The 14379-nt window shown below is 40.1% G+C and overlaps 1 protein-coding gene across 1 annotated transcript in view; it reads right to left on the reverse strand.

The window, feature by feature from the left end:
• The window catches only part of Gycalpha99B (guanylate cyclase 1 soluble subunit alpha 2), a 417282-nt gene that overhangs the window by 19799 nt on the left and 383104 nt on the right, over window positions 1–14379 (reverse strand). The window contains exons 8-9 of the mRNA XM_071597019.1: window positions 7391–7557; window positions 3478–3621 (exon numbers count right to left, since the gene is read on the reverse strand). Of these exons, the coding sequence (XP_071453120.1) occupies window positions 3478–3621; window positions 7391–7557 (311 nt within the window). The remainder of the gene's footprint in view (window positions 1–3477; window positions 3622–7390; window positions 7558–14379) is intronic.

The raw sequence follows: 14379 nt of genomic DNA on the forward strand, positions 1-14379 counted from the left end.
ATCTCATCTAAAGTCCTCAAGTGTCCACCTAAGAGATCAATTCCACGAGCTGCAACGCAAAAAAACTAAGAGTACCAGTCTCTGCGAGGTTAATATTTATGAACGGTAAGTCGTTGACTTATGAATAAACCATAAAACTTTAAGTGACTTGTGGTCAAAAGGAAATCACGAGAAAAGCCTTGAGAGAACCTAGTTTCCAACTCGCTCGTCGAAACAAATTAGAGGCAGAAATTCAGTTAGGTCTTTTTTATGTCGTCTTTTATTCATATCACCGAAGCAGTTGGCTTCTAGAGCATCCAAAGCATTCAAAATTTGACTTTGTAAACCACTAATAATCACCCCTAATTCTTGGATGACCCTGGCTCAATGTCTGCCGTATTAGTCTACCTTTTGCCAGAGTAAGATTATTTTGCTTGACTTATTTTGCCGACTTTCAAAGAAAAAAATAGCGTACATAATAAAATATATAGTTATAAATATGAATATTGAGGTTTTTCTAAATACGACAAGGCAAAGCAGGGCGGAAAACGTACTTAATGAGTATCTGCTATTTGCTTTACACGTGATATTCCCTCATTCGTCATTTTGTTGTCATTAAATTTCCATTAATTGAATTTCATGAATTAAAACTTCTTAGGCTTCAATTTAAAATGTGACCATACACAAATATCTATGAGCAAAATAGCGACTCCACTCTCACGTTGAAATTTAATAAATTTATAGAAATTCAATGAAAATAATGATTTTTAACACAAAACCGTCATCTTAAAGGGTTAAAAAGCGAGGAAGGGAAGAAGGGAAAATGATCATGTAGTGAGAAAGGGTAAAAGCACCACTTGGCCGTTCATTAAAATAGAGTAAATGGAAACAATAAACCAGGAAACCCTATAAAATAAAAAAATATACACAAATAACTTCGGGATATGCCACAACAGTCATTCGCTCTTGCGCTCCTGAATGCAGAGATTTTGTATTCGCAATCAATCACCTCAGGCAAGGGAAACGATTTTACACGCGGAAAAATTCCTAACACAAATGCAGTTTGCGTTCCAAAAGTAATGCAATTATTTGTAAATTATTGAACAGATTTGCACTAACTCTTCAAAGTACTTACTGCCCTTGGGCCTCTACGCATTTTTTCCAGCGACTCCGCCATGACCGGTACGCGCCCTGGAAGGCGTCTTCATCTCTCACAAGGTCTTTGTCACGTTTGATTGGATCTCTTCTATGGACTAAAAACGGGTTACTCTCAGGGCTGCCTTAATCCGAGGGAACAAAAAGAAGTCTGCTAGGGAGACGCCAGGGCTATAGGGGGGGGGGCAACGTTGACACCTGGTGTTTGACCAGGATATTGCGGAATATTAGCGCGTTGTGGTAAACACCTATGGCACGAGCTTAACTTCAGTTCATGGGTAACCATATTGATACTCAATCGACGGTCAGAGTCCAACAATTGTCGAACACGGGCCACGTTGTTGTCGGTTTTGCTTATCGACGGCCGCCCAGAGCGCTGTTTGTCGTGCACCTCTTCCAGGCCCTTTAAGCACCTCGAAACTTGTGAGTAGAACAGAGCAGAGGCCTCGTAAGCCTCACAAATCATTTTGTCAGACTCCTTAAGAGAACAAAGCTAAGTAATCGCGTTTAGCGTAAAACTTAGTAATGTTGCTCGATCGTTGGTTCTATTTTTTTCGTGACACGGTCGGCGCTCCGAGTTTACAATAACTGACGTCCTGCCGTTTCCACAGCTTTGAGAGTACTGAGACCAATTTAGCGGCAAAGCTTTAGCATTTCCTTCACCTAGTCCAAGCAATTTCATTCCACTCCTACCAAGAGGAGCGGCGCGGGATATTCAATTGCATTGCATTTGTAACGCACACTGTATATATTTTTATTCTCATTGAGGTAGGTACTATTGGGATTAAGCTATCCTGAACAACAGGGACGGAGAAACACAGGGAGCGGAAGTGAATATTTGAGCATTCTTCAACACCGTAATATTCTTGATGGAAAATGTCTGCTTTATATGAAGCTCAAGTCAAGAGTCGAGCATTTCTGAAAAATCTCCCCCCTAATAGGACTCGCTGTGAAATCCAAAAATATCATTATAGACGAGGGTGAACTCAATAGAGAGGTTACGGGACCTTCATCTTCCATCATGGTAGTTATCTTTACATTCTCACGCAGCCATAATAACATCGGAGATTGAAATGATTTGGAGCAGAACGAAAAAAAAGTTACGTGGGATTATTCCCTTTATCGTCCGGAGCGAATCTGTTGGAAGGACACACAACTTTCGAGGTGGATAGACAATTATTGGGGCAAAAATCTCTGCCAAAAGAAGATGAAAATACTCCTTGAGTCAATTTTGTTCTAGCGATGGACAATGCTCTTCTTCAGCTAATACGTTTCCTGGTGGTGAAATTCTCCGCACACCTTACCCTAAATGGACATAATTGTATCCTTCTAATATGTTTTCCAGCATTGAAAAATATTTTTTTCCCGATAAAGCACTCTTTCATTTGGAGCTATGCATACCTTCTTTCAAATGAATTGAATTTTATTAATTTATTTTGCATTCGTCCGAAAACAGCACTTCGACCTTGACATCGGACTTCGAACATTGATATAATAATTTGACAATTACATACACCCGAGCCCTAGGCGGAGGAAAAACCACCTAGACTGGAATCGAACCCGCGACTACTGGGTTGGCAGACGAGGAAGTTACCCCGCCTCCGCTGAGGCCGGCAAAATATACATAAAAAGTAATAGCATTCAAAATAAAATAGAAAATCATTTTTCCCTAAATTCATAGCACAAAATGGTGAATGAAACTCGCATTTAATTCATTCATCAACCAATCAATCAATGTTTACGTAGCCGAGGGTATAGTTCACCTCATACTAAGCAAAATGCAGAATGAGGATTCGTGCATCAGGAGAGGGGGGTATAAAATCCATGGCTCCCATGAAGAAGTGATCTAGGAAATACCACACAGGGCAAGTGAAGCCATGAGTGCCCATCGGCTCCACCCGGAATCGAACTCGGATCAGCAACACAGCGATATACTCACTGGGCTACCTTTTCGCTCAGTTAATGAAAATTAAGTATTAATTTAATATTTTTACCTTGATATGTAATTTAAAACCATTAAAAGGATGATACGGGAAGTCTTTAGTAAACCTTAGGGGAAACTGTTAGGGGCACTTTTTGGGAACGAACGATTATCCGGGTTGGCGTAAAGTTTCGAAACTCAGTATCCCAACGAAAATTCCGAAATGATGCGCGGCATAATATGAGATGGGGATTTTAACGGGACGAATGGAATGGGGGATTGAACATCATCACTAGAATAAGTTACGAAACAAATCAAATTGGGGTGGATCTATCTCAAACGTTGAACGCAAATGCGACAATAGCGGACACCGAAGACAAATGAGATGGAGTTGAGGGTTTCGGGATGGTCGCGTGCCTTACCCTGATGGGTCGCCCGTCGTGGGCCTTGTGGTCGGAGCAAGCCTCGATCATCCGCAGGGCCATCCACGCCGTGCGCTGGGCGTTGCTCCTACTCCGGCGGTGAAGACCACCCGCGACACAGTACGCGTCGCCTATCGTCTCCACCTGTCGGGAGTGAAGAGAAACAGGGTAGAGAAGCATGGCTTTCGATTCTCCGTGACGAGGTGGGAACAGCCACGAAGAACTGTAATATCTTGAAAACCTTTCATCGTTCCACAAAAATCTACCCATCGAAGGATTAATATACGTGTACGAGGTGCATTCAGAAATCAACGGGAATTTTTAAATTTCGCGGGTTTCGAGTCCGACAGTCAAAAATGCTTTTTATTATGTTGGTATACATGTCCCTAAAGTATGATACAATTTTCATCTGTGGTAGCCGCCTCCAAGGTTAGACGTGTTCTTATGAGCTCGAGGATTTTCGTTTGTTAAAAAAAATGGATCAAAGGCTTTGTATCAAATTTTGCGTAAAAAATGAAATTAAGTGTAAAAAAGTGTGTGGAATGTTAAAACAGGGGAGTCTGCTGTGAGTACATCACAAGAGTTTACGAGTGGTATGATTAGGGCTTCCAAGATGGCCGTGAAGACGTTGAAGATGACGTACGCCCCAGCACATCAACAACCGATGAAAATGTGGAAAAAGTGAAAGAAATGGTTGTGAATTGATCGCCGAATCACAATAATCAGAGAAGTCGCTGATGATGATGTTGGTATGTGGAATTGGCTCATGCCATGAAATATTATCGAATGTTTTGGGTATGAAACGCGTGACAGCAAAATTTTTTCCAAAATTGTTGAATTTTGAAGGAAAACAGCGGAAGCGAATGGAAGTTGCTCAATGGAATCACTAAATGAAGTCAACGACGATTCCAGAATTACTGAAACGTGTCATAACAGGTGACGAAACATAGGTTTACGGATATGACGTCGAAACTGAGGCTTGATACAAATGCTTTGATTCATTTTTTTTAACAAATGAAAATCGCCGAGCTCATAAAAACACGTCTAACTTTAGAGGTGGCTGCCATAGACAAAGTATAAACAATTAATACAGCTGAAACTGTTATTATACTTTAAGGGAATGCATACCAACATAGTAAAAAAAATTCACAGTCGGACTCTCCAAAACCCGCGAAATTTAAAAATTCTTGTCATTTTCTGAACTCACCCCGCAGAAAAGGTTTTTGGAATGTGAGAGTCATATTTATTAATGGGGTTCCCACAAATAGGATTCATGCCGAAGGGATTCAGATAATTAGATTTAAAAGCAGCAGATTCCCATTGATGTTCTTGACATTAATGGAAAACTGAGTTGTGAGATGAGAATGAGATACAGCATAGGATTCGAAAATCCGTTCATCATCGAGGGGCGGTAGAGACCCAGGGAAATCTGAAGAATTCGATTATGTAATCCCGTCTCTTCAGCATTTATTGAATGGAGGGATTATAGAGGGAGAGTAGAGATTACAAGTATAACACCTGGAGGATTACTTTAAGAGATTTAGCTGAATCAATCGATTTTTTGTTCAAGACTTTCGAACACCGAAAGAATATCGAACGAAGTGTGTCAAAGATATCGAACACAAAAATAAGTTGCTATTAGGAAACTACAAGGATATTATATTTTGTGGCATAAAGGTATTTGAAACTTCGGAGGAACTCTATGTTTCGACCGAGTTTTGAACGCAACTGTAATTGGGTCAGCTCAAGAGTGTGTTCTGAAGTGTATCTACACTAGGTTATCGACGTCCATGACCTGTTATTTGTGTTGACAGGACAGATAGAGCATTAAAACATTGAACTCACATGAAATAACCATTAATTACACATCAGTAATGTTATATTTAAACAAATGTTTTGTCTATGAAATGAAATATACCATTGCATATATTAGACCATCTCTATTATGGCCAAATACAGACAAACCTTTTTTTATTCTCTAATGCTACGAAAAATTAACGTTCTCATCTGTATTAATGGTAATTAATGAAAATGAAAATTGAAAAATTCTTCAAGGCATTAATTCATCTCTGCTATAAATATGATTTTCAGACTATTAAAGGTTTTAAAATATCATTACCAAATCAATGAGGTGAAGGGTAACTTACAATGTTCAATGAGGAAAGCAAGCGACTCGTATACCATCTAGTTCCAGGGAAACGGACATAATAAACAATGAGCGCGTGGTTGGTACGGTCAACGGTGGAAAGTATTTCTGAAGACCAAAGCTCCAAGGAAATCAGATCCATAATCTTCCGCTACTGTGTGTAAAATTGAAGACCACTGTCACAAATCACGGAAGGAAAGAGTGATTCGAAACTCACCCACAGAAATAATGGCGCTTAAATAAATGGCTCGTTAATAAAAAAATACAGTTCCAGAAAAAAAGAAACGACAAGAATAAGACTATAATACGTAATCTCATTCCAAATGTGTTGAAACTTCTTGGTTTGTGTTTAAAAAATTTCATTTGCGAATTAAAAGACTATCAATTATTTAATTTATATGAATCCTTTGATTGGATCTTAGTAATCACTCAATACTAAAAAAATAATGCTCACTCAAACATCCGCAAGTACTATCGTGTTTTATATTTTCTGGTATTGCCAGCAATTTCAATATTCATAAATTAATCAGAGATCCCCTTTTTTCGTAATTTATGCGGTTAATATATGCGCTCCTGTTCTATAAAAGACTCATAATTGAATGCTCGCTAAATATCACATTTCGTCCCCAGAAAAAAGTGGCAAGAAATTTAGGGTCAGTTTTCAAGGGAGTTGCATATGTAAAAGTGGGAAATAGCAAGTGTTTTTCTCTCTATTTCTGTTATTATGAAGTAACATATTGAATAATAAAGATTCACATATGGATTTGGTATGAAACAAAAGGGGACTTACGCAAAAAAATTTTTTTTAGATTAATCATTTGGAACTGTTCTCGAGACCATTTACGAGTACGCTCATGCTTCGCGTCGGCGGAGACAAAAACCCGTAAACACCAGTTAAAGAGTTCCAAAGAAAAACACAAAATAAGGGCAAGGGAAGTGGGACTCCCCTTAACTCACCCCTTCCACTCCCTCTCGTCCCCCCCCCTCAAACCCTCCCCACCCGATGGAAAAGAAAATTAAACTCCCTCGCAAAGTAGTCCAGACGGGCAGCCATAACACAGCCAGGGCGACGTCACGTGTTTGCTCATTCTTACAGCCGCCCTGCACATAAAAACCCCTCGACCGGATCACGGCAAAAGAGGGTTGGGGCGGGGGGGGGTGAGGCAAAAGTGGGCGGGGAGGGGAGGGTAGGATTCGCGCAGCATTTCCTCCTGTTTTGTGGACGAAAGGAATCGGGGAGGAAACAGAAGGGGAGGGGACTGTGTGGCGAAATCTCTCGGATCCACTCCAAAAGCAACACACAAACACGGGTCGTCGCGGATGGGGAGGGACGGATAAAATTGGAGATGCCAAAGGAGGATTTTTAATCGGGAAGGGTGGAAGTGAATCGGAGGGAGGCAGGAGAGGGAACAGGGGGTGGTGGACTGAGTAACAAGGGACAACCATTGGACCCGGTATCGTTGGCCAGCGGCCATAATCGCTCCCTCCAAGCGGGGAATCTGATTCGTCGGGACGGAGGGAGGCAGGAGGTGGGGGAGGGGGTTGGAGTATGTGGTGGAATGAGCACGGCGAGGGAGTGGGGGGTGAAGATTTTTGGTCAAGGGAAACACGGGGGGCAGGATGGAAAACATGGGGATGATTGTCGAACGTCTCCCGACCGGCCGTCGCTTTATCTCCCCCTCCCAACCCTATCCTCCCTCTTCCATTCCCGCAATGGCTTCCGCGCTCCATCAAACTGTTGGATCGATACATTGTTTCTTTTTGTACCTTATAAACATCCAGTTGCCCGCAGTAAATGTCGAACTTGGAGTAGAGGCTCTCGAGCATGTCGACCACCATCATCGGAGTGGCCGTGGAGCATATGGACGTGAATCCGACGATGTCGCTGAACAGCATCGTAACATCCTCGTGCCTCGTCGCTTCGATGGACTCCCCTGGCAGGTGGGGAAAGAATAGAGAGCTGGATTAGGAACGATGAGATTTGAATGACGAGGGAATGGCCCGCCACCCTCTCCTCTCCACTGCTCACGTGGCGCGGATGGGTGCGGGCCCGGATTGGACACACTCGGGTGCAGCGAGGGTGAATGCAGCCCTCTACCCCCCCCCCCACTCGCTACTCTGAATTGTTTCCGAGGCGTGAAGGGGCACTAAGGTCAGACGGCTGTGCTCATAACTCGTTGGCGTCGGTTGACGACGCATATGCGCTGCGCTGTCCCCTAGTAAACTGCCGCCGGCACCGTGATTCGGGGTCAAATGGGGTTTCGATCGCGACACGGGAGCTGTATTTTATGTGAAAAAATATTGTTTACACCTTTTGACGCGCGGAGGAGACTTAGGCAAACTATTTGGTGGCACGGGGAAAGATTCATTTCACGCATCAAAGACATTTAGGCGACGGTGAGCGCGGATAATTTTGATCAGGCGCTGATCTCAGTAATAGCTCCACGAGCGTACAGGAATTAATATTTTGTGAACATAATCTAACGATGATCGAAATTAATCGACCATTAAATGAAATGTTGATTGCTTTTTGAATGGACTAAGAAATTCATGAACGTGATAGGAAAATCAATTAAAAACTAAAATTCCAATAGGTAGAGGCTGCAGGCAGGTTTTGCATTTAAAAGAGACGGATTAGAAAGTGAATGAAAGACTGCACCTATCTTGAAGGCCAACATGGTTAAGTTGAATTTGAAACATAACTCACTATTTAAAAATAATGAATTTTTTAGCAAAGTTTGAATCGCAATAAAATTATATTCCGTTAAGTTTGATAAGAATGAACTGTACAGTAAATATAAGTAAGTTTAGTAAATCAACTCATTTGAACAGGAATGTTCACAAAAATAAATGCTTGAATTTTTCAATTTATTGAAGAAAAAACGAAATCATACGGAGACAGGTGAACAGTTACCATTTTCTAAATCAGGTAGAAGTGTCTTGAAATTCACCCCCACGTCTCCCCTTTTTCCTTGCATTGAGTGTTATTTTACAAATAAAATAAACGCTTTGCGTCAAATGGTTAATAGAGAAAGACTTAATCAACAGAACAGTTAACTTATTAAGTTAACATATAAATGCGTAACGTAAAACTAATCAAAAGCAGCTCGAAGGTAGCGTAACATAGTATGGAAATAAGTAGACGGCTATCAAATGCCGGTTGTGTTTATGACACGAAGCAAACACTTATCACTAAGAGGCAAATAGGATGCTAATCACGCCTAAAGAACACACGCTTCTTGACAGTGAAGCAATAAGTGTAGGAGGCACTAATGTGACACTCGGTGGGTCGGAAACATTGACCATTGGAAATGCGGACCAGGGAAGAATAGAAGCTCTCGTCACAGCCATGGATGGCGTGCAGCGAGCCAGGTATGTAAAACGTTGTTATGATAAACTTAACAGCGTATTCAAAATACTAGAGTAGCTAGGCTGGGAATCACTCCCGGAGCAATGGTTAAATTACTCATTATCTCTCTTGCATAAATTGGAAGGATGTCTCTTCAGCAATGGTGTGGAAATGTATCGTTAGCTCCATCGCACTACGGCTGGCGAGATCATGTTAATAAAATTAGAGAGTTTAAGTGTATAACAGGTAGATTTATGATCTCATTTTTCCCGCGAACGATAAGGGATCAGAAAAACTTTGTCCGACCGCGGTAGGGGTCAAATTCGGATTAAAATTAGTCCGGTGTGTATTCACCCCCTACCACACATCCTAGTGGTGGCTTGCAGGGTACTAAAATATCTATCTAAAATATCTGACATGCATCAAGAGATAAAACGGATAGGTCATGTGAGGAATGAGGGAGTATATAAATGAGTGAAAAGAATAAGGAGAAATGGTGAAAGGCAGAATAAGGGAAAGAAGAACCAGATGCATTGAGGAAACGATCAGGCACAACTGTATTTGCCACGGAAATAAAAGAACTGCAAATAACAGATAAAGGTCCAATGAGGAAGACCAGAAGACGAAGAAAATAAAGCCAAGTAAGACATCAGAAGGAAAATGAGTGGAGTGCTTCAGTTAAACAACTATTGGATTGAAATAAAAATGATGGGATTAACTATATTAACATTTTACGCTCACAAATTGCCATATAAAGTTTTATTTAATAAGTCGAGGTGAATATATTTCCCTTTGCCGGTAATCAGTTGCGTAAAATTCTGCAATAGGAGAGCCAACGATGTTATGATATCGACAAAGGTTTAAGAAACCGTGAATTTCACCGTCTTAGTATTGTCTTTTAACGGGATCCTTAAATGAGGAGGCCAATTGAGCTACCTTTGCCGAACTGTATTTAAGTCAGACGATCTCCTCTAAATGATTGTTTCAAGTAAACTTTCGAAAACACGACAGTACGTTGAACGCAAACCACAGTTGCATTGAATCACATAACATAATAACATATAGTCGGAAGCACACAGGTTAGCGCAGTGGCCAAACTCGGTCCAAAATCGATGAAATATTATACGGTATAATGATTTACGTAAACCAGAGGAGGTATTAAGGATTGAGAGATCTGACATTAAATATAGTAGAATGGAGGGCTGCAGGAAACCAATCCTAGGATTAAAATACTTATGATGACGATAATGTTTTCCTGACATGGCATGATTATAACTGTAAATTAATTTCCTTAAATAAATCAGATGGAATTGAAGGAGAGTTTATTTCAGTACGAGGTATTGGGCTATGTCTTGTTAGGTGAGGCTAAGAATGTAGCAGAGCTCACATCCTCTCATTCCAAAGTCTAACTTACCTAATAGTTATAATAGTTACCCAGTTAATCAAGTTCACAGTTTAGTCTTTCACATAGAAAATAATCTCACATTTATTTAAGAACTACGAGACGAAAATTTTCAACAAACCCAGACTTTCCTTCTTCCGCGATCCGCTTTAATATCCAATATATCCTTACCCTCCTTTAAGCATTTCGAAATTTCCGATATTCTTCCTCATTCTTAACTTCAAGCTCTCTTGCATTCTTACCCCAACCGATCTCTCCCACCGGCAATACATCATCTTTTCAATATTCCCTCGTCATATTAATCGACATATACCGGCTACCTTCCCCGACGACATTCCTAATTGCAGTTCCGTTTTACTTTTCGTCCAGTTCTCCCCAATCGAGGATTCCATCGGTCCGACTACTCGAAGCCCACTTCCCTCTTTCCTCTTTGGCTGTGATTCAGAGCAAAAAAAAAGAAAGAAAAAGCGTTTAAAATATGGAAGCAAAAAGGGCAGCCCATTTGCAAAAGACAACCGCTCAAATGTTTACCGCTCCCATTCCATTACGAAAAGGTTTACCTTCGAGAATACAAATTTTGTCGAAAGACCGCAACTCATCGAATATTATGCCGTAGATGAAAAATAAAATGATCTCTTTTTTCTTTAATAATATTCTTATTTTAAAAATTCACTATCACTTGAATGTATGCTGTATTCTCCACGCTGCATAAGTGTATTCATTTGCAAAAAAGTGAGTGTGATAGGATGCAATGCGTGCCTAAAAACCTGAGGAATTCACGCATTATTAATGTAAAGAGTTTAAATCACAATGGAAAACAGAGGAGAGGGTCAAAGTGAAGAATTAGTCAATTACTTTTTCGAATGTTTATCTCAAGGGGTTAAATTTGTTTGGTCGAACTGCGTATACGCTTTTTACGCACAGCTGGATCCAGAAAAATTCGTTAAAATTTGCGTCACAGGGATTTTGAGTGCATTCGTGAAATAAATTCACGCGCTGAAATTATGGATTGCTTCAGATTGTCACTGAAGTTGGCAGCCGAATAATTAAATCCCCAGATCAAGGTTTTCCAAAGCAGCATTTAGTGCCGTCAAGAAGTTTCTACTCGCTAAAATAATTCGTTTTTTCAATTCAAAATTTTCAAATCCTTTCTGTTGTCCGTGGATACGTGGCAAGTAAGAGCGAGAAAATTACGGCACATTTCCACGAATTAAATGTCCTATCGTGTTCTGGAGTTCACATCGAGCATGCTGTTTTTTCTTCTCCTAAAATTTCTTGTTTTAACGAACGTGTCGACCTGTCAACTTTATGATACTCTTGCACTGCCTCCAAACAGAGAGAAAATATAGAAATATCCTCAAAAATTCATTTTAAGTGTTGAAAATTCTCGAACAAGAGTCGTGCGTTAATTGACTTTAATTTAATAAAAATCATTCACTTTTTAAATTGTTTTTATGAACCAGTTCAGTCGTTATGTATAAAACACGTATCCTGTAAAATAAGACGTGATCCATGTGAAAACAATTTTTTTTATCAATTTTCACATATAACACTTGTACACCGAATTGCATTTTTAAAAAAATGAGTGGGTTTAGGGCTAAGATATTGCCCGATTATCACAAATATCAATGTCGCTGAGAATTCCATCCTTTGACTTGGAAGAGTGGTAGGTCTAAGAGTGGGGAGTGGGAGGGATACAAAATTTCGATGGCAAGATCATCTTTCCAACGGACGCATTTCAAAATTTCCAACTGCTCCAAAGCATCGAACCTTTGGCCTTTTTATTCAAAATGAATAATTGTTGTCACAAAGTCAATGTTGTGGTCACTTCCGATGAGGTGCTTTGCAAATAGGGATGTTATGTTCTTATTTTTTACACATGTTTGGTGTTCTTTAATCCTTTCTTTAAATTTCCGTCCTGTTTGCCCAATTTACTTTGTGCTACAATCTGAGCACTTTAACTCATACACTCCACTCCTCTCGTTTTTGGGGACTTCGTCTTTAGTGTGAGAGATCAGGTTCTTAAGGCATGAACCACTGTAAAAGGCACATTTAATTTTTTCTTTAGGAAAACTTTTAATTATGAGGACCACCTGATGATGACGTTCACCGTCGAAACCTGGGTCGTGTTTTAAAAATAAAGTGTGTGGAATTACAAAGTCAATTATTTCATTACATTTCAATATGTTATGCAAATTCCATAAAGTTACGCCTGAGACAACAAATTTCATAAACATCTGTTTTTACATCTACATCTACTTAATGCACCGCAAGGGCGTGTGGCAGGGGTTGTTAGGGCACCGCCCGTAATTAATAAAATAGAAAACCGCATGCAAAAGCCACAAATTTATACTAGCCACGGACAAAACATGGTAAACATTCATGTAAAAACCCTTACAACCCACACAAATACAAAGAAACAAATTACCAACTTACATACACATGCACCTACAAATATACCTGATGTCTTTGCAATGTTTAATTTTGTTCCGAATTGTATATTAAATGTTTTTAATATTTCAAAAATGACTTCGGTTTCTTACTATTATGATTTATGATTTTTCGGGGAAAGAATGAATATTTGTATCTATCTGTACTGGAATCTATCTCCCTTGTTTTATCTTTGTGGTCTGATCTACCTAAGTAGTGTTGGGCCATTATAATTCCTTTAGTGATACCATGAACCTCGTTTGTTCTGAACCTTTCTTAAAGTCTAAGCCTCGCTTGTTCTTTTCGTATATCAAGTGGCTCCCAGCCTAAGTCCTTCGAGATAATCCATTTCTCACAGCTGCAAGCAGTGTTGTCATTTGCGAAGGACTGGCTATCTAGCAAAAGCGGTGAGCACGAAAGAAAAATGGTCACCACCAGCTCGTACATTCGCGCAGACGCTATTTGCATAATTTTCTTCGTCACTGTTACTCATTATATCTTAGAAAAGGATATATTTTCTGGCCGAGATATTTGCTATCTCAATTTTCGAAATATTCCTCTTCAAAAGATTCCATTTAAAAAAATATAAAATGCCTGCCAAACTTTAGTAGTCTCCGCAGATGGAAGTGAGCGAGGAATTTGGATGAGAGCAAATGAAGGAAGTTTTAAATTTACTTTCAATGAGACTTTTGCACCTCTCTTGTCCTTTCCAGTTTTCCTTTGAATCCCCGAGGCGAGACAACTCTCCTCCTTTCCCCTCCGCTTCCATAAATTTCCCTTCTCTCATTTAGAGATTCTTTCGCGTATTTTTCTTTTCCTTTTACCTTTCCAACGATGCCGGCACACCTCATATCGAATTCCCCCTGCCTCAGCGACTTCCGACGCGAGAGTAGGCAACTTTTCAATTCCTTTTCCTCCGTGATTGTTATCTATCATCACACGGAGTGAGATATTGGCTCGGTCTCGCGAATTTCTGAATCGGAGATCAAAGTTGGAAGTTTATTTTCGCCACCAATTCCTATTCCCTTCCGTCCGGGGTGTGTAAATACGAGAAATGGGCGATCAGGAGGATAGGAGGGTGAATGAGTACAGCATTTAAAGCAGCTAGGATTATGAAAAGTTGTTATGAACAAGGTAGGAGTGTCACGACAATATTGGAAGAATTAGGATGGGAGACCTCCGTAGTTCTAACTACCACCAACCCATTTCCTTCCCGACACTTTTCAAACATAACACTATCAATACACCCGCCATTATTTCCGCTCCTTGATCGTATACCCATCGTTTATCCCTCCCCCCTATAATAAAGTTCACATTAAAAAGGTAGCAGTGCCACGATACCATTGGAAGAATTAGGACTGAAGATACTAGGTGACCGTAAGCTTTACAGGTTCAATTTACAGCGTAAATTTGAGGCAGGTTACTCATCTGATGATCCGAAGGACATATTACAGGCCCCCAGTTACCATGGTACATCAGATCACCAACGTTAAATCAGGGAGATTTATTGTAGAAAAAAGTAGATTTAAAATGTCGTTTTTTCCTCGTACAATTGGAGATCAAAAAAGATATGAC

This window comes from Hetaerina americana, unplaced genomic scaffold, assembly GCF_022747635.1.
Source record: "Hetaerina americana unplaced genomic scaffold, ioHetAmer1.1.p SCAF_8, whole genome shotgun sequence".
In the NCBI taxonomy this organism is placed as follows: Eukaryota; Metazoa; Arthropoda; class Insecta; order Odonata; family Calopterygidae; genus Hetaerina; species Hetaerina americana.